General features: G+C 49.2%; 6 protein-coding genes across 6 annotated transcripts; 3 read left to right on the top strand and 3 right to left on the bottom strand.

Annotated features, from left to right (window-relative positions):
• Positions 1 to 360: 360 nt before the first annotated feature.
• LCP9604111_6471 (uncharacterized protein) lies at positions 361 to 1418 on the top strand (the record flags this gene model as incomplete). Its single annotated transcript, XM_039074396.1, has 2 exons — positions 361 to 460; positions 520 to 1418. 2 exons carry the CDS (start codon positions 361 to 363, stop codon positions 1416 to 1418), a joined length of 999 nt encoding a protein of 332 aa, XP_038927521.1.
• A 343-nt stretch (positions 1419 to 1761) lies between these two features.
• LCP9604111_6472 (uncharacterized protein) lies at positions 1762 to 3228 on the bottom strand (the record flags this gene model as incomplete). The annotated part of the gene is made up of 4 exons (XM_039074397.1): positions 1762 to 1860; positions 1919 to 1947; positions 2074 to 2193; positions 3180 to 3228. 4 exons carry the CDS (start codon positions 3226 to 3228, stop codon positions 1762 to 1764), a joined length of 297 nt encoding a protein of 98 aa, XP_038927522.1.
• Positions 3229 to 3372: 144 nt separating this feature from the next.
• Positions 3373 to 4709, top strand: cdpNPT (putative dimethylallyl tryptophan synthase; the record flags this gene model as incomplete). Its single annotated transcript, XM_039074398.1, has 2 exons — positions 3373 to 4550; positions 4610 to 4709. The coding sequence occupies 2 exons, from the start codon at positions 3373 to 3375 to the stop codon at positions 4707 to 4709; spliced, it is 1278 nt and encodes a 425-aa protein (XP_038927523.1).
• Positions 4710 to 5816: 1107 nt separating this feature from the next.
• On the bottom strand, positions 5817 to 7451 carry LCP9604111_6474 (cytochrome P450; the record flags this gene model as incomplete). The annotated part of the gene is made up of 3 exons (XM_039074399.1): positions 5817 to 7047; positions 7097 to 7281; positions 7335 to 7451. The coding sequence occupies 3 exons, from the start codon at positions 7449 to 7451 to the stop codon at positions 5817 to 5819; spliced, it is 1533 nt and encodes a 510-aa protein (XP_038927524.1).
• An 85-nt stretch (positions 7452 to 7536) lies between these two features.
• Positions 7537 to 15182, top strand: LCP9604111_6475 (non-ribosomal peptide synthetase; the record flags this gene model as incomplete). The annotated part of the gene is made up of 3 exons (XM_039074400.1): positions 7537 to 7558; positions 8552 to 14946; positions 15003 to 15182. 3 exons carry the CDS (start codon positions 7537 to 7539, stop codon positions 15180 to 15182), a joined length of 6597 nt encoding a protein of 2198 aa, XP_038927525.1.
• A 622-nt stretch (positions 15183 to 15804) lies between these two features.
• LCP9604111_6476 (protein phosphatase 2A regulatory subunit RTS1) lies at positions 15805 to 18449 on the bottom strand (the record flags this gene model as incomplete). Its single annotated transcript, XM_039074401.1, has 7 exons — positions 15805 to 15951; positions 16129 to 16465; positions 16517 to 16815; positions 16871 to 17224; positions 17279 to 17878; positions 17938 to 18288; positions 18426 to 18449. 7 exons carry the CDS (start codon positions 18447 to 18449, stop codon positions 15805 to 15807), a joined length of 2112 nt encoding a protein of 703 aa, XP_038927526.1.
• Positions 18450 to 20193: the final 1744 nt, after the last annotated feature.

Genomic DNA, 20193 nt, shown 5'->3' on the forward strand with positions numbered 1-20193 from the left:
CTCCTCATGTTCTTTATTATTGCTCCTTGCCTCTAACCCTCTGATTCCAAGCTCTTAACGCCCTTAACGTCTGAAACTATTATATCTATCTCATCGCTGCACGTCTTTTACCCCGAACCATCCCTCGTTCTCTCTCTCTCAACGGTGTAGTCGACCATATCCTACCCATTTCATTATCCAACCTATATCCGACCAGTTCCGATCATTGAATCATTCTATTGCTTTTGAATCTCTTGTCTTACCCAATTGCCCTCTTTCTTTTCGGATCGTGCGATCGGCCTGCCTAGTGCCTATTTTAGACCGCCAATCCTCCCCCACTTGGTGCTGACCAAAACAAAACATCCCCCTTCTTCCTTCACCATGGCCACTCTCACTATGACTCCTACTCGTCAGCCTTTGGGCTGTTTGGACATGATGCCGTTGATGCGATCGAAACTAAATCGTCAGAACCAGCAAAATGGTACGTGACGACCCATGTTTTGATGTTCCGAAGACGGCTTAGCTCACAATCCCAACCAGGTGCCATGTCTATGAAGTCAACCCCAATGAAGAGCTCGATCTTCATCGACGCCGATTCCGAGAATATCAATCCAGCAAGCTTCTCCGCCAAACGGAAGCGTACTTCTGAGGACGACGAGGAGAACAGCGCGTCGAAGCCCATCAAAACATCCCGCATGGCTCTTTCCACCCGCATAAACATCTCCCCCCGTCTCTCAACCCCCTCCAAGCTCTCTATTACAACTCCCAAATCAGCTCCTATTCTCAAGCCGGCTGGTCGCTCTCCACCACCCAAGTCGAGCAAGTCCGCCACTCGCCGTTCGCTCATCGCCAAACCCCGCTCAGAGCAATATAGCAAGCGCGGCGTGGCTCGTCCCTTCTCTCTTGCTTCTGTCCTCGCTCAATCCAAAACTTCTAAGCCTACGCCTGCCCCCAAGGCCCCGGCCTCATGGTGCTTCGATATCCACGTCGACACCGAGCAGGAAGAAATGACCAACCTGATGCATCACTCGACCACTGTCCTTGATATCAGCGACGACGAGGGCAAGTCCGACACTTGCCCCCGTGGAAAGGAGAATATTCCTCCTCACGAGCTGGGCATTGAAGTCCCTGTCGCTCGTGAGTCCACTGCCACTATTCCTGCCGTCGCTCGCAAGTCGAAGATGGATGAGCCGCGTGCTGCGCTCGGTGAGCTCGATGCTGCCGAATACTATGCCGAGGGCTGCAATGCTTTGTCGTATACGATCATCTATGATGATGAAGAGCACGCGCCTGAGTTCAAGAAGCCCTCGTTGCCTCTTTCCCGGAGCCAAAAGACCGTTATCACTACCTCCATTGCTTCTGTTTTGGACGTTGTCGCTGCCGAAACCGAGCGCCGAAACCTTCAGGACTCAACTGACAGCACCAAGTCTGCTCTTTAATCTAACTTCTCGTCATTCCTTGCGTCTGCATCTGCATCTCATGGCGCTGTTCTTTGGCCTGGGTTTGGCCCCAATACCTATTTGCTTATTCTTTGGCGTTTGTCTTTCCGGAGCATGGTGTTCGTCGCTTTTTGGACACTGGTGTTCAATCTATCGGGTGTTTTGGTATAGCGCTTGAATTATGTATCTGTTTTGCTTATTATTGCGACCACTCGGGTTGACTTGCTTTATCCTGTCTAATTGATGAGTTACTCTCTGTGTTATGTCTTATTCTTTACGATGTACTCCGCGTCTGCCTATGACCCTAGCAACGATAAAATGATTATTTTGATGACTATCTTGATCACGAAGTACCATTTCCTAGACGTAGCCAATCATCTAGTAATTTAGTAGCGTCTGAGTCAGGGGACATCTCGATATTTTGTGCAGCACGCCGCAATTCCTATACCGATCAGTTTGATTCACTCGACAGTTCCTATCTCATGAACTGTGCCACGAACCTCGCCTTTGGAAAAATTTACGCATTCTACTACACAAATTGAGTATATCGTTGTCGGTTGTCACAGCTATTGCCCCTGAATCAGTCAAAAGACGCTCATAACTATGCAAACAGCTCAACGAGCTAGATCCGATCCGATCGGCTTTTCCTACCTACCATCGGCCTTCTTCTGGCCCTCCAGTGGATTGGCACTGAATACTCTTGTAATAACCCTTGGATCATCGTTCTTTTCGTACTTATTGGTGTTCTCCTGCGCGCCTTTGTAGCTGTTCAGATCTGCCAGAATGAGAAGGCCACACCTCCTTCGCGTATCGTCCGAAATCGACACATCTTGTCGTGAATCTGGTTTGCTATCACGCTTAATGGTGCTGAATTTGTCTTTATTTACTACCTAGGCTCAGTCCATGGCGGCTCGGTGTTCGCCAAAGCTCAATTCCTAGCTCCCTTTTTGGTTACAGGCAATCAAAACGACCTCGACTACTAAATCAGGTGTAACGAACCTGCCGAGTATCGTTGCAGTCGTTGCCGTGTCTATTCTATCCGGTTTCCTCGTTATCATGCCCGCCTACAATCCAACCACAAACCGTCTTCGGTCACATTAGCGATTTGAGGCCAGCCTACTCAGTACCTTGAAGACAGATTCGGGGAGTGGCGGATGGATTGGCTATCAGATTCTAGTTAGAATCGGTGCCGTTCTTGGATTGCAACAGCCGAGCCTTTTATGTGGGCGTGGGTTTAGCATCGCTTTCCTTCGTTGGAACGATCGCGTTGGAACTTAAGTCTGCCAATAAGCCGAGGAACACTATACCCAATGATGACACTGCAATTTGAGTCTGGATGTGTTTGGGGGATTGAGGTGTATGTATATAGCAGAGCTGAACGATGGCATGACGTCATCTCCGGGTCCCATCGACACCTCGTCTCCGCCTCTAGGTATCTTGTTAGAGCCAAGCAACGAGGCCATCGCTGGGGCAGGCTGGATTGAAGTGTCAGCGAGGCAAGTTGCCTTTTTTCTCCTCTCCTCTTCTTTTTTCTCGCCACAAAACCTTGAGGGCGCATGGATCCTCCTTGGCATAACTTGGGTTTTGACTCAGCTTCCTTAAAGAGTAAAAGGGCAACCTGCATTGGCATTTTCCCAGATCATGTGGAAATAGTACACGAAGAAGTCCCTTGCATAATGTGACCCATCTGATCGGTACATACCAACGTCGTACTCCGTACGTAGCACGAGGCAATGGAAATTATTAAGCTGTGACACATACCAAGCGGGATATTTACCGCCACTGCATGAGACACGTCCTCTACAGACATAGTCCGGGAGGAAAATGGAAGCATGAGCTATTGCCATTGTCGTAGAATATAGGGCCCACACTTTCATTGGGATGATCTTTAGACAACACTCCACATCTCTAACTCACTTCCTTTCTGGACAAACACTCGTATCAGTATACCACAATGACAGTCTCTTCCACTGTCCAGCCTCTCAAGGCCTCTGTGCCAGCGGTTGCACAAATGGCAGATATGCCTCATCGTACACTCAGCAAGTCGATGACCTTTGCCAATCTAGACCAATACCAATATTGGCATGCCGTCGGTCCTATGCTGGGGAGGATGCTTTCCAACGGCAACTACAGCATCCATCAGCAGTATGAATATCTGTGTCTCTTCGCACATATCATAATCCCAAAGCTGGGACCATTCCCAGGCGGGAGAGACATATACAAATGTCTGCTCGGAGGCACCGGCTCCGTGGAGCTCAGTCAGAATGTCCAGAAATCAGGCTTGACTGCACGCATTGCTTTCGAGCCCACAAGCTACATTGCTAGCACCGGAGTCGACCCGCTCAACCGGCACACGGTGCACGCTACCCTGGCCGAATTGAGGGCTATCGGGTCTGCCACCATCGACATGGAGCTGCATCAAATGCTCGTCTCCGAGCTGACGTTGACGGACCGCGAGGAAAGGCTTATGTCCCCGGGACAGATCTCCGGAACTGCGTGGAAGACGCAAATTCTGCTTGCTTTAGATTTGGGACAGTCCGGCGGCATCACGGTCAAGGAGTATTTCTACCCAGCACTCAAAGCCTCCGTGACCGGGCAAAGCGTGGCCAAGTTGTGCTTTTCTGCTATTCGGAAAGTGGACAAGGAGGGAATTTTCGAATCTCCGAGTAAGGTCATCGAGACCTATATGCAAACTCAAACCCAGACAGATCTCTACTTTTTGTCCTGTGATCTAGTCGATCCAGCGCAAACTAGGATTAAGCTTTACCTCATGGAGCTCGACATGAGGCTGGCAAAGGTTGAGGAGCACTGGACAATTGGCGGCAAGCTCAACGACGAAGAGACTTTACTTGGGCTGCAAATGCTGCGAGAGTTGTGGGTGGAGTTTGGGATTATTGAGGGCTTGCGCAATGAGCCGGAGCGGCCATCGCTGCCCGGGGATCCCGACACTATTGTTCCATTCATCATGAACTACGAGATGAATCCCGGCGAGGTATTGCCCAAGCCCAAATTCTACTTCCCCTTGGTTGGCATTTCGGAGCTGAAAATTGCCAACGTGCTCACTGCATTCTTCGAACGCTACGATATGCCTGAGCAGGCCGCAGTCTATCGCGATAATTTGCAGACATACTAGTAAGTTTATTCTGCTGCTACATATCGCAATGCTTCTTGCTAACCTCGTGTTATATCAGCCCCAGCAAGGACTTGGCTGTCGCAACGGATCATCAGGCTTGGCTGTCCTTTTCATACACTAAGAAGAAAGGACCGTACCTGACTATGTACTATCACTAGAGATTTTCATGTTGATAGTCAAGGTACGTTTGAAGCAGACGAACTAGCGCGGCTTAGATTGAGTTGGGATGAAATAAATGCGATGTCTGTTGTGTGTAATTTAGAACATACTAAATACTACCTGGCAGTTGTGGGCTCGATGAAAAGCGTACCCTGCATTTCTGTACCTGCACTTGTCGGAAAGATATTGTGCTTATGCATCGACCATTATGTTCCGATCACACCGTGTAGTGTGTCGATGCCTGTTCGTTCCAGGAATTAGTGAATCTAGCACATGGCACACCTACACCGCTGCATAATGAGGTATTCGAATACTCCCTACAAACTGTCACCAGCCGGCAGTAAAATACAACTGATTCACAAGCAAGGGGGTATTGAAAATTCTGTAGCGCATGGCAGTTTTCAGCTGGGATTGAACTACTAAGCCTATTTAGAAAAAAAAAAAAAAACGCTCAAAACCAAGAATGGCTCGAGAATGGAAACTTGCAGGATAGTGACATGCAATATACAATGTCATCGGAGGTAAGAATGTGAGATGGTATACCAGTTCCAACGTAATTAGACACGTGGATAGCCCGAGATAGACCGAGAGCACTACAGGCAGCCACGGATCGGGCAGGATGCAAGGGGGATTTGCCACGGCCCTTCTGGATGCAATAAAAGAATGACCGCCGAGAATCAGATATTACCTACATCTGATGTTTGCCTCCCGGCAGTGCATTCCATAGACTATCGATTGCCTATCGATCTCCGTCGATCCGGGTTGCGAGTGGGACTGAGAGAAGGCCTACTTCGAGATCACGCGACGATTATATGTCGCTGCATGCAAGTCTCATGGATCAAGTACGGCCTGGTCACGGCTGCTAGATGGTAGTGTGCCGACGAAATTTGGAGAGAGTCAAGCCTTACTCCGTACAAGATACTTGAGCATTCAACTGGTGTTGTGAAATCTGACTTGTCAAAAGCCAGGTGGATACCCCGTTGTTTGAAAATGGACATGAGCAGCGAACAATATTCCCAGTAGGAATGCAGGAGCTTCAATAAAACAAGTTCAAACGATCAATATAATCTCAATCTGGCTTATTAAAGTAGAAAAAACCACATATACTATATCGCTTCCAGGATAATCTCCTGCTCGGCAACCTTGAACCACGCTTCGCCTCGTTTCCGGGCGTCCTCCTCATTCACAGCAGACTTTCCAGCGGACTTTAACTCGTAATTTTCGACGGTGTACGCAACCAGCACCTTGAGGATCGTATCTGCCAAGGCTTGCGCAATACACTGGCGGGGCCCGAAGCCAAAACGCCAAAAGCGATACCGAAAGCTGGCCCTAGATTCCTCCAGGAACCGCCGGGGCCGGAAGGTCATTTTATCGGAGCCCCACGCGTCATCCCAGATATTCAGCGCATTGGTGTCAACCACCATGAAGGTCCCACGAGGAATGCGGTATCCACCCACATCCCGGTCAGTGGGCATCGATTGCGCATAGGTGTAGTTGGTGACTGGCTTCAGCCTCGCAGATTCATTGATACAACTTGCCAGCAGAGTGGTGTTGCTGGCAATGTATTTGACCCAAGACTCTGGAGTTGTGTCGGATCTGGTCTGTGAGATCTCTGCTCTAAGCTCGGTCTGTAATCCGGGATCCTCAGCCAGGAATTGTGGGATCCAAGAGAAGCTGCCAATCGTCACATCGATGTTGGCAAATAGTGCTTCGTCCAATGTATGCATCAGCTCGGTTGGCGTAATCTGACCTTGTTCCACGGCCCTATACAAGCCAACAATAGCACAAGCAGAGGCATCGTCACGGTTCATTGCATATTGATACGCCTTCCGATTGAAGTTAGCCCAGCGAGCGTGGAAGACGTGAAGCTTGTTCCTTATAGCCGGGTAAAATATCTTGCTGATGGAAAAGAGTGACAGACCACCCTTGAAGGCATATTGAAACACATCGGTGCGCAAATCGGTAATGTGCAACAGCTCCTCTGTCATCTCCGGGGACAAGTTTCCATATAAGAGGTCGCTAATGACCCAGAAGGGCAGAAGCTTGAGATCCTCGGCGGGCTTGATTCGCAGCGTTTTCCCGCCTTCATACTGCTTGTATAACTCGGAAAAATGGCGAGAAATACGGGAATGGACAAATGGAACGTATGTCGTGGGCTTCTGGGTAAAGGGTGGTGAAACTACAGCATGGACTCGTTTCCAGTGTCCTTGACTGATCAGACCGACACCATCGCCGACTAGATCTCCCATTACCCATCCACCATTTAGGTTTGAAGCCTTGTGGTGGTTACCAGAGTCTTTAAAGACCGTCTTGATCTCATCCGCGCGGGTCAAAATGCTAGACTTCATTTAGCCTGAGCAGTTCATCTTGAAGAGAGCAAACTTACATTTCTGGCGTGAGTCCAACCCAGATGCGATACACCGGGCCATATTTCTCGGCCCACTGGCGAGAGACATTCTCTCCTTCCAGGAACTTGATACTCCCCCCGCCATCTGGAAATCGGTAGGGACAAGTTGGAATAGGCGTTGAGCCATCTGTTGAATATATTGGATACCACCAGAGTAAAAATTTCTACGTTGGCAGTCAGCAGAGTTCTGTTGATGTACTTTCGGGGTATTACCGACATTGATTATGCAGGACACTACTCGATTTGACCAAGTATTTGGTTGAAAGGAGTGCCACAAAATGACTAGGAGTGATACAACTGCCAGTTGCAGCGTAAGAAGAATGTAACCTGACATCATGTGGAGCTGACGTTGGAAAGAAGGAAAAGTAACAAACGGAGGATATAAATGACGATTTTGAATTCGATTTGTAATCGATAGCATGGGTGTAACTTCCCAAATAGGTACGTGCGGTGATATAGAGGAACTTATTACAGTTCCCACAAGTGCGGCTGACAATCCGAAACGACATCACCGAGTAGCCAGAATCTTACATGTACGAAGTACATGTGGGTCCAACGTTGATGCACAAGGACGAACATGCATGGTCGCCTCGCGTTGATTCCAGCGAGCGCATGGTGTGTTATATGCAAGGGCTAGTGAATTGTTGCAGGTGTAGCCACGCACTAAGAATAATTGGTGGTCAGCCTCAGCGTGGCAACTATAACGACATTCTTTCTGCTGACAGCTCATTCTTGGCTATTTTTGAAGATATATCGGGAGAGGTCATTTGGACCGAAGTGAAAATGTACCATGTACTTGTTACCATAAAAGAACCATCATCTATCGGAGGAAGCTTGATCTCTTAGAATATTGTCCACCATCGCCATGGATTCTTATCATGGTCGTCATAATATTTCCATTCCTTTGGGCAAGGAATTGGAAGTGAAATGCACTGATAATGGTGTACCTCATCTTCTCAAGGCATCATGGGCCTTGTTGCTTGCCAGGCTCTCAGAAACGCAAACGACAACATTTGCAGTATTGGAACAACCGGTGGTCCCTCGGGATGCGTGTTCGAAATTGGTGGCTTCATCTTCACATTTAGAGACATGGGAAATATCAGACAATTCGGATATACTTTTGGTGGATGCAGCGAAGGAAAAGCACAGAGAACCTCTTTCAGGCACACAGACCTCGACGGGTGTGGTCATCAGGTGGCATGATGCACCGAACAGTCCAACCTCGGTAAGAAGGACTCGATACATGTATTCTTCGCAATTTACTAAAAGAGTTCCAGTTGCCGTGTGCATTCAATGCAATGATTGTTTTGGGTTGCAGCAGATCAACCGGTCAAGTATCCTTGGAATACCCAAGAACATCTCTCACAGTGAACCAAGCCTGGTCACAATTGACGGCTACACTTCACATTTTGGAACAAATGGTTATGACCCCAGGGTTATCACTCCGGGAGGTGGATTTCCTGGGCTCATATAGCAGCAGGTTAATCCAGCAATGGAACAACCCGTATACACTCGCACGGCCACAAATATGCATTCATACCTTGATCCTGGAGCATTGTCGGAGCCAACCCGATGCCGAGGCACTGTGTGCTTGGGATGGTTCCATCACGTATGCAGAGCTTGACAAATTTTCACTCGCAGTCGCGCTCCAGCTGCTGTCAATTGGTGTTGGCCCAGAGTCAGTGGTCCCGCTCTACTTCGAAAAATCGAGCTGGACGGCAGTCGCCATTCTGGGAGTGTTGAGAGCGGGAAGCGCTTTTGTTCTCCTCGATCCCTCTCATCCTATGACCCGTCTGGTCGATATTTGCTCGGAGGTGCAGGCAAAAGTTGCCATAGTCTGGGATTCATTGCAGGAGCTGGGTCGACAGCTGGGTCCTCGAGTTATCACTCTCCTCGACACAATAAAAAGCCACGTCGATACAAGGAGAAAACCCTTCAACACACAAGTCAAGCCTTCAAATGCCGCATACATCGCTTTTACTTCCGGCTCCACCGGCAAGCCCAAAGGGATCGTGATTGAACACCAATGCTTCGTTGCAAATACGCTGGCTCAGAACGCAGTCCAGAATATTAATCACCAAACCCGGGCGTTTCAGTTTGCCTCATATGGGTTCGATAGTAGCATTCTTGAAACACTCATGACCCTGGTGGCAGGTGGTTGTGTTTGTATACCCTCCGAGGAGCAGCGGCTCAACGGCCTGGCAGATGCCATCCGTGGGATGCGAGCCAACTGGCTCGAACTGACTCCATCTGTGGCACGATTCATCAACCCCGAAGAGGTACCGCACGTAAAATCTGTCTTGCTTGTCGGAGAGCCGATGTCTCAAGACCATATCAAACAATGGTCAGGGTCGGGGAAGATCCAACTCCTGAACGCATACGGCCCCGCCGAGTGCAGTGTGGTAGCCACTATCCAGCCCCATGTGGAAGTGGAAGATCCTCAAAATATCGGTCGCTCATACAGCAGTCACTGCTGGATCGTGAATCCTCAAGATCATGATCAGCTCGAGCCCCTGGGTGCGGTGGGAGAGTTACTCATCAGCGGACCAATCGTAGCCCGAGGTTATCTCAACCAGCCCCACCAGAAGTCTTTCATCTCCAACCCTCGTTGGGCGACGCGATTCGGCATTCCTCCAGGCGAACGCGTTTATAAGACTGGAGATCTTGTGAGATATAATGTCGACGATGGCGCGCTGCGATATGTGGGGCGCAAAGACCGGGAGGTCAAGATTCACGGGCAACGTGTTGACCTGCAGGAAATTGAGCATCATGCCTCCCAGTTTCAGAAGGGAATACTTGCAGTGGCCGATGTGATCCAAGTCAACGGTAGTAGCGCGGGGAAACTCCTTGCCTTGTTTATTTCCGCTGATAATGATGATACTCGCCCGACGAAGCACAGTTTCGTTGTCCCCATGAATGACACCCTCCTCGATTTGGTGACCGACTTGAAACACTGGCTGCGTGACTGTCTACCACCATACATGATCCCAACCAAGTATATGTTCGTCAATCGCTTTCCTTTAACGAGAACTAGCAAACTTGATCGACGAGCCTTGATCGATCTTGCAGCATCCAGTCACCCGCCGTCAGGAGAGCATCCGTCAAAGCAGCGTGATAGAGAAGATGTCGAGCTGGACCCGGAGCTTTTTGCCAAGGAAAATATCTTGTGCTCCGTATTTGCTGAGGCATTGGGCTGCCCGGAACGGAACATCGGTGCAGAGGACGGTTTCTACGACATGGGAGGGAATTCATTGGCGGCTATCGAGCTAGTAGCCCGTGCACGCAAGCGTGGCCTGGAAATCACGGTGGCGGATGTCATCCGTCTTCAGAGTCCACGAGATATTGCGCGATGTACCGTGGATAGCAAAGGGGTTCATGAGATCTCGCCATTCTCTCTTCTCATAGACCCCGAGCAGAGTCTATCCGCCGCGACAGCCCAGTGTGGCGTGGAGAGAGCAACGATTGAAGACATTTACCCTTGCACCCCTCTGCAGGAAGGTCTCATGCATCTATCCATCATTACCCCGGGAGCTTTCATGGGCACATACCGATTCTCCTTGGCTCCTTCTACGAACCTTCATCGGATCTGGGCTGCATGGGAACAGCTTTGGCTTGTACATCCCATCCTCCGAACACGCATAATTCAACTTCAGGATGGTCAAAAGCTTCAAGTAGTCATCATGCAAAAGCTTCCACGCAAAGACATTTTAGTCGTGGATGATTGCGAGCCGATGAGCTTGGGGACACCCCTTGCACGTTTAACATTTCATCCTGGACGGGCTTGCGGCGGATCTGACTCTGGAATGTTCATTTTGACCATGCACCACGCCCTTTTTGATGGGTGGTCATATTTGCAGCTGCTCGAGGATCTCCAGGTGATTTATAATGGGGACAGATTGCCACCACGCCCTGCCTTCAATCATGTCATTAACTACATCTCTAATTTGAAGATTGAGGAAGGTCACTCTTTTTGGCGTCAACATTTCAACGATTTACAAGCAACAATGTTCCCTATCTCTTCCCGGCGGTCAATCGCGTTGCCACATTGGCAAGTCAAAAGCCAGCAAATTATCCTGGCGAAGTCGGATATGAACTGGACCCTCGCCAATAAAATAAAATTGGCCTGGGCCCTTGTGATCTCTTCCCAAACTCACTCGAATGATGTAGTATACGGATTAACAGTCTCGGGCCGGAATGCCCCAGTACCAGAAATCGATCGTATTGCTGGGCCAACTTTTGCAACATTCCCCTTCCGCACGCAGCTTCATGACCAGATATCGGTGGAAGATATGTTGATCCAAATGCGACATCACGACGTCTCCATCATGCCATTTGAACATATTGGTCTCAGGCGTATCGCGGAGTCAAGCCCAGACGCAGCCCTGGCTTGTGGATTCCAGAATCTTCTCACCGTCAGGTTGCAATCTCTTCAGATTCCTCCGGGCGCCTTGATTGATTTACCCGAGAATGAAGATCATGACCTGAAATTTGCGTCGTATCCCCTGTCAATTGTGGCCCAGCAGGAGGGCAAATTGCTAGAGGTCAAGGCCATCTTTAATACCGACATTCTAGGATCTGACAGGACTGAGTCACTGCTAGAGCAGTTTGATATGTTGTTACAACGAATCCTTCGGGAGCCCGGGACGACAGTGAGCAACCTGAGACGTCAGCTAGCTCCCGAGTGGCAGCAATTAGCGGCGATTAACAGGAAGATCTCGCCCGAACTGCATTGCCTACATGATATTATCCAGGACTTCAGCGTCATCCAACCAAATTCAGAGGCCGTCTGCGCATGGGATGGCTCACTCACATATAAAGAACTAGTCTCGTTGGCGTGGAGATTGGCAGGCCATATCAAGTCTTTCGGGTCCCGGTCGGAACCCGGTGCTGTCATCGGGATCTGTGTGGAAAGATCGAAATGGTTTCCCGTTGCCATCCTGGGCGTCATGATGTCGGGAGCCGCCATGGTTTTGTTAGAACCCAATTTCCCCGTGCCTCGTTTGCAGCATATCTTGCGAGACGCCGGGGCACGGATGATGATATGCTCTCTGGTATTCCAAGAGAAGTGTACGGGCTTGGTCGATGATATGTTGATTCTGACTCCCGATATTGCGACCCGAGCGGACTACGATACTTGGACTTTGCCATCGGTGTCTCATCAAGATCCAATGTATGTTGCTTTTACATCCGGGTCAACCGGTGCCCCGAAGGGTGTTGTGATCGAGCATGGCATGGTATATTCGATGCTCGAGGCACATAAGGACATAATTGGCGCATCAAATGGGTCCCGAGGCTTGCTTTTCGCCTCGCCCGCGTTTGATATATGCCTTGCCGAGATTGTACTTATACTCGGTGCCGGAGGCTGCGTATGTGTGCCTTCTGAAGCTCAACGCATGAACAGCTTGGCGAAAACGATGACAACCATGCAGGTCAACATGGCTATGCTGACTCCTTCTGTGGCACGCACCCTCTCGCCAGCTGCGGTCCCTTGTCTCCAAACTCTGATTCTTGGAGGAGAGCCGCCATCAGCCTCCGATTTGGCGACATGGGCTTCACGGGTCCAGCTGCATCAATCCTATGGGCCAGCCGAGTGCACTATGTACACAACCACTACACCGCCATTGACTCCCAGCTCGGACTTGGGCAACGTCGGATTTTCTCCAAACGCGTCATGTTGGATCGTTGACCCGGAGAACCATGATGAGCTTCAACCGGTTGGCTCCGTGGGAGAACTATTGATCGGTGGGCCGATTGTTGGAAGAGGCTATATCAACCGAACCCAGGAGTCTGCAGCGGCCTTCATTCGTGATCCTGTCTGGAGCGAGAACTTCCCCTTCTTACGAGGAGACCGACTGTACAAGACTGGAGATCTCGCTTCCTTGAATGCAGTCGGGTCCTTAACTTTGGTCGGCCGAAAGGATACACAGGTCAAGCTCAATGGGCAACGGATTGAGGTGCACGAGATTGAGCATTGTGCTGAAAAGTACCAACATGGTACCGCGGTCATTGCGGAATTAATCAACCCTGCCGGCATCCAGAGACCTAGACTTGTCATGTTCCTCTATGATCCTGCGACGGTAGAAACAACGGTGGGCATAAACTCTGCTTGTCTTGAACATCGGGAACTATTGCTCCCACCGTCAACACGAAATCAAGCTTACCTTGAAGGTGTAAGACATCATCTCAATCAATACCTTCCACCGTATATGATACCATCCCTTTTTCTTTCGCTGTCCCGTCTACCGCTTAGCCCAAGCGGCAAGGCCGACCGCAAGACACTACGCCAGATTGTTTCGAAAATGGATAGAGAGACATTGGAGATGTATATGGATAATCCGGTGGCAGAGAAAAGGGAACCAACGACAGAGCAAGAGCGATTCGTCCGTGCAAGTTTTGCCACGGCCCTGTCATTGAATGAGGAGGCTGTTGGCATGGACGATAACTTCTTCGCTCTCGGAGGTGATTCTATTACTGCCATGCGCGTTCTCACTTTGTGTCGGAGAAGGAACATGGCCATCTCGATGCAGGATTTTCTCTCAAAGAACACTGTATCCTTGTTTTGCGCAAATGCCATTGTGATTCAGGCCCAAACTGTTGATTCCAAGCGCCAGAAAGCCCTGAATTCCGAAGACTCCGTTCGAGGGAAAAATTATCTTGTCCAGTTTGAGCATATCGAATACCAGCTGGACATGGTTCGATCTCGGTTGAATTTGTTGAAATCGGATTCCATCGAGGAAATCTACCCCTGCTCTGACGCCCACAGTGGGGTGTTGGAGCTCTATACGTCCAACTACACAAGCACTGCTATTTTCGAAATTTGTTCCACCGAATCAGTGACTGCGATACAGGTGAGCAACGCTTGGAATCAACTAGTGCATCGTCATGTCGCCTTGCGTACAGTTATGATGAAAGAACCAAAGGTTCATGCAGATTACCTTCATGTAGTCCTTGGCAAGGGACCAGCTCAAATTCTTGCTCTTCCTTGCAGCAAGAATGCCCTCACAGAGCTGAAAAATCTCGAACCAGTCCAATTCTGGGGCCTGTCACCACCACACCGGTTAATAATCGGCCAGGACAATTCTGGAGCGGTCTTCATAAGGCTGGAAACGGGCTATGCCTTGATCGACGCCTTTTCTATGACCATTCTACTAGAAGAACTTTCTCTCCTCCTCCAGGGTCAGCCTTTGCCAGAGAATGGAGTCTCGTACCGTCAATATCTGTCCCATTTGCACAGCCAGTCGTCTGCAGGAACGCTGCAATACTGGACACAGACGCTTTATGGAGTATACCCTTCCCACCTACCCAAACTCCCTGCTAAACAGTCCCCTCTGCCTGAACCGCGCTCGCAGAGCCGCTGCCTGTCATTCGCGCAATCAAAGCGTTTAGATTCCTTCTGGCGTTCCAATCATCTCACCATCACCAATGTTTTCCAGCTGGCATGGGCCTTGACTCTCACCCAATACACCAATTCCCGCGATGTGTGCTTCGGAACCATCACCTCGGGGCGTGATACCCCTCACCTTGAAGTATGGAATATTGTTGGGTCATTTTTCAACATTCTTCCGTGTCGAATTGCAATTGATCCCACGCGCACGGTATTGGATACTCTCCGACAGAACCAGGAGAATATTCAGCGTCGAAACGACCATCAGTACTGTTCCATGCCAGATATGATCCGAAAAGCTGGAATAAGGAGCTTAGACAAGGACCAGCAGCTGTTCAATACAGTTTTGACAGTGCAGAACCCATTCTCGACACGATCATCTACTGCAAAGGATGGGAGCAACGAGATCGATATCAAACTCATCGATTTGGACGATGCAACTGAGGTGAGGGCCTTTGGAACTAGGACCACGATCAGACCGACAACTGCTGACTCTTTTAGTATGACCTATGCGTAGCTATTATTCCCTCCCATTCCCACTTCAAGGTCGAACTACGCTACTGGACGACGACTGCATCTGAGGAATATGCTTCGGATATTCTAGATTGCCTTTTCAACCAGCTGGAACAGATTGTGCATCATGCGACCAAGCCATTGAGCGTCATCACCAGTATTGGATGACAACCATATCTCCCACGACTTCCATAATTTCTCACTTTGTTATCTAATTTTCGGCATTGTTCTTTTGATATTTCCACATTTTGGATTCACAGATATTCCCGAGTCCCAGTCTACATTATTCTCTTAGCACAATCAACAAAACAATATAAAGCATGAAATACTGGATAAAGTTGGTTAAGACTTGTCGTCCATGCAAGTCTACGAGTGCTCAAGCATCCGATTCCAAGGCAATGTCATATCCTAGAACTGGTCTAAATAATAGAAGAGAAACAACAAAAAGACAACACATAGACAGCCACCAACATCGTGGTCAATGGATGAAACGCCATTCACACCCTTTTCCATACCCGAACACGGTTCTAAGACTGGTTCCAACTCAAATTTTGAGGGAGCCGGTCGCGGAAGGGAAAATATCGAAAAGAAAAATCCATGTACACAAAAGAAAAGGGGAAAAAATGGGAAAAAGACAAATAAAAGGCAGGGGGCACAGGTTGAGGGCATCGGTCCGGACGAGTACCGCCGAAAATCTCAAACAAAAATATCGTTGCCCCATAGTCGCTATGTCATCGCAGGAGAAAATAAACGGAAATCACATGTCCATCAGCAGTCCATCTCCGAGACATTATTTGGTGGAATTGCTTCGATGCAAGATCTGTACATTGGTTGCACTGGTACCACTGCCGACCGATCGTCGTCGCGGGCGAATCTCACTGCCGCTTCCGCTCCTTCGCCGTCGGCCGGTGCTTCGAATCGAGCCTCGGCGTCGTGTCTGGAGCAAACGGACGTTTTCACGTTAGAATTACGCTGGCTGTACATGGGCGGACGCGGTCTCTTAGCAAAAGACAAGTACGAGGGCGATAGGGCCAGGCAAAAGGGAAGTAGTTCGCATAGGAATGCACGTATCTGGGCAGCAAAGCAGCACGGATCAGAGATGCACTGGACTTACCGAATTAGGGGTGCCTTCCCGGCTGGGCCGATCCTTGGAAATATCGGGATCATCTTGCAACTTTAGGGAGTTCAACCGCTTTTGGCTCTCGTGAGTCATAGCCTCTACCTCATCGATCACCTCCGGCACGTCAAGAGGGGGGGCTGGTGGTGGGGGAATGCCGTTCTTCCGATCTTTGGCCTGTTGCTCAATCACGTCCCACCGTTCCGAACGAATCTTTTCACGTTGGTCTGCGTTGTTCTGGTGCTCCGTGTAATCGTGAGAGCATTCATCGAAAAGTTGCGGGTTGATCTCCATGAACATCTTCATGGCATTGTAAACCATGCTGTGGATTGTTCTGGGAAAAGGGTCAGTTCATATTTAAGCAGCACATGCAGATCAAACTCACCGGTTCCAGTGTCCTTTCGAGTTCTCGTAAAGCGGCGCAAACATAAGCGGGAGAATTGTCTCCACATTGTCGCTCACAAGATTACAGAAATACTCGTTATTCCAGAAGTACAAAGCACGTTCAGCAACCTGGAAATGAGGACTGGCGACAGACTTGGCCAACTGATTGAACAGAGGCTCCTGTACTTTAGCGAACTCGCCCGGATCCATCACCTCGAAGATATCTTCCACCTCATTCAGGTACATAACCTCCTTAGTGCTATTGGTCTTAGGCCAGAAGCGCAGTAGGCCGAGAACAACCTAGACATAGTGGTTAGTACCCGAAGTAGATTGGAGATGATAATTTATGGCTTACATCTTCGGTCAATGAGGAGTCTTTCTCCAAAAATTGCACTATGCAGTAGGCCAATTGCGGGTGGTACATGCTGAGACTCTTCACCTTGTGCATGGGTAGGAGCACTCTAGTCAAGAAGAGCTTGTGTTCCTCCTTTAGCGGTAAAGCGAACCCGTTGATGATGGAGCCCAGAATCTCAAGCAATTCGGCGATTCCGTTATGGCGTTCTGTCTCGTACATGAACTGGAAAAAGACGTTGTTGATGGATCGGCGGATATATGACCGCAAATTCAAGAACTTTCCATAGATGCGATGCAGAGTTGTCTTGAGGAAGTCACGTTCCCGGGGATCTTCCGAGTCAAAGAGGTCCAACAACTAGATGTAGTATTAGCTTGTATTAAACATGGAACCGAACAGCAGGAGACATACCGAAAGCACAAACTGATGGTCGATATAACCCTTGGCGATGTTCGTGTTGAAATCCTGGCTTTCGATGAATCTCAAAAAGAATTCATATACCACCTGGATATGAGGCCAAGCGACTTCCAAGACCGGCTCATCCTCCTCTGGGTCAAATGCCTCACCTTGGGGCGTCATAGGCGGGGGAATAGGACGGAACAGGTTCTTGGCGAACATCTCTACCACGCGGGGGTACATAGGCTCTGTAATGACCGACCGATTGTTGGCAACATAATCTAAGAGTTCGTGCAACGCCAGCCTCTTGATCTCCTTGGACTTCATATCAGCCGTAGGGTCGTTGAAATCGAATATGATATTGCACTGGTCGATCTTTTGCATGAACAAATCTTGGCGCCGGTTGGGAGGCACTTCGTGGAATCCCGGCAACTTCTCCAATTCTCTCTGACGCTGGTCGGAGATGTCGAATCGCGACGAATGTTGGCGTTTGGGGGTCCGGATACCTTCTGAGATGTCCTTAGGAGTTGTCTGTAGGCGATCGAAGACATGGGACTTCCTAGGAGGTGCAAGATCTCCGGGCATTGTTTCGGCGGCACCAGGAGGGGGGACATGCTATGTAACCCAATCCATTAGAAAATTCAAATAGTGAAAGGTGAGCCAACTGGACTTACCGGTGGGCTTGGGCTAATGATGACGTTGGGGGCCGCTGGTTGGCCTTGCCTGTTCGGAGTTCCTGGTCCATTGCTTACAGGCTGTCCGGCAGTGCCCGGTTGGGGTATATAGTGTTGAACCGGGGTGCCGGGGTGAGGTGCGCCCGCAGAAGGGGTTCCGGCTGGGGAGGCATTGTCTGGAGATTTGTTTCGCGAGTCATTGAGAGAGGTTGTAGAGGATGTGGGTGTCCCTTGACTAGGGGAAGTAGGCTGCTGTGCGCTAGAAATTCCGAGGGATTGGTTCTGTGGAGTGGAGTTGGAGTCTTTCTTTTTCGAGGACTTATTGTCTTTCGCCCGCGACAACTGGTCGTGCTAAGAGCAAGGCACAAAATGTTAGCTTATTTGCAAGGTAAATGAGGTAGCACCAGCTGCAAGGTGGAGAAGAGGATAGATTGCCAGAAGTGATAATGCGGTGAGGTGCACTTGGACAGGATACGCGGGTAACTCACGACTCTCTGTCTGAAACCCTTCATTTTGATGATTATGTAGATGGCCACATGTACTCGGCTATGTTTCTTGGTGCCAGTGCAGCCAGGCGGCGCACTCTAGCCGGAATATATCGAAGGAGCCAACTGAAATAGCCGCTCAAGATAGCCACGAGGGGAGGGGGACAAGTGTTTGGATTGACCTAATAGGAGAATCTCATAAGCGGTCCGAGTCACACAGCATGTAAGACGGTTGTTGTGAAGGGAGATAGTTCTGAAATGCTGATATAAAGCCCTGGGAATGCATGGAGGAGAAGCTGGGGTTCAATGGCAACATCATCAGGCGCTCCAAACAATGTGCAGTCGCAGCACGCGCACGGAGCAAGACGATGATAGGAAGAAAGGGCCAATGCAGGCAGTGGGAGACGAGAGTCCGATCAAACGTACCTCTGTAGATCTGAGTTAGACAATTGACGGATCGAGTGGCAAATTTCTCGGCGAGAGCAGTTGTTATAGGACAAGCTTGGTCGGCGCTGGAGGATCTCCGTGTCGCTTAGTGGCAGGCTGGGAGCGGGGGGTTTTGTAGCACCAGAGGACGAGCACTCAGGTCGCAGCCCACTGCGAAAGCACGAAAATCACGGTCTGACTAGCAAGAGACAAAGTGGACGATGTACAAGAGACCAAGTAAAGATGATGTCGTTGGGTTGTGGAGAGGGGAGAGGGAAGTGGATTGTTGTTGAGGTGTAGGGAAAGGCGGGCTGGTTCTCCTGGCTATGATGGTGATGGGGGGGACCACGCCCAAGTACTAGGTGGTGGACTTTACGTTCTGGCTAAGTGGCCTGGATCTATTTGCCCTTCAATTTGAGACAATGAATTTACTCGACAGCTATATTATTTCCCCCTTCTCTTCTCCTAACATCACTTTGGTATGCTTTTTCCCGCTTGTTTCAAATTATGCTTATGTCATGGCTCACGTGACCTATAAAGGGACTCGAATTTCAGGCACAGACAGCAACGTCACCAACACCGGACACCCAGGTAACTGACTGACTACCTATTTACGGAGTAGCTAACTGACTAGTTAGTTAGTCAATTAGTGATTGAGTGTGTTTGACTATTATTTAAGTCTGAAGAAGTCAGACGTAGTTCACATGTGATATATCCTTTCGAGTCAAGCAAAGCAGGTCTGTGCTCTACAACAACAATAGTCTACAACAACAATAGCTGTATGAGGCATAACCTTAGGCTACAGAGGAAATGTCTACTTGAAAGGTCTCGATATTTCCGAAAATCAATATTAGGGCATATCATTAGGTATAGCACTGCTGAATGTTGTCGCGCAAAATAATTCGGAGAAGTGGACATATATATCTTTCTAAAGGACTACATTGGTATTCCTCTCCTTCATATCACCACAACCAACGCGGATAAAAACTTGTCAGCCTACTTGCACTCCTCGCCATACTTCCCGATCTCTGTTTCTTTACCAACTAAACCCTTACTTGAATACTGATTGTTACTTTATCACTGGCTCTTACTTTTCTTCTTCATGCTCAACGGTCTTTGACATTACCTCCAATAGTCCTAGCTTCCACCATGGCGGACTTCATCATGCTTCGGATCGCATGTCAGGATATAGACGCTCTATCTTCGGACAGAGAGACCAAGCCCCTACGCGAGTCATGTCACGAAACCATTTATCTGGATATTCTTTAGTGTCTGCAATGTTTTCGCTTCCAAGTCAGCAACAATTGGAATGATGATAGTTACCCCTTTTATGTTATGTGTCGAA

Source organism: Penicillium roqueforti, assembly GCF_015533775.1.
Source record: "Penicillium roqueforti strain LCP96 04111 chromosome Unknown scaffold_17, whole genome shotgun sequence".
NCBI classification, from domain to species: domain Eukaryota; kingdom Fungi; phylum Ascomycota; class Eurotiomycetes; order Eurotiales; family Aspergillaceae; genus Penicillium; species Penicillium roqueforti.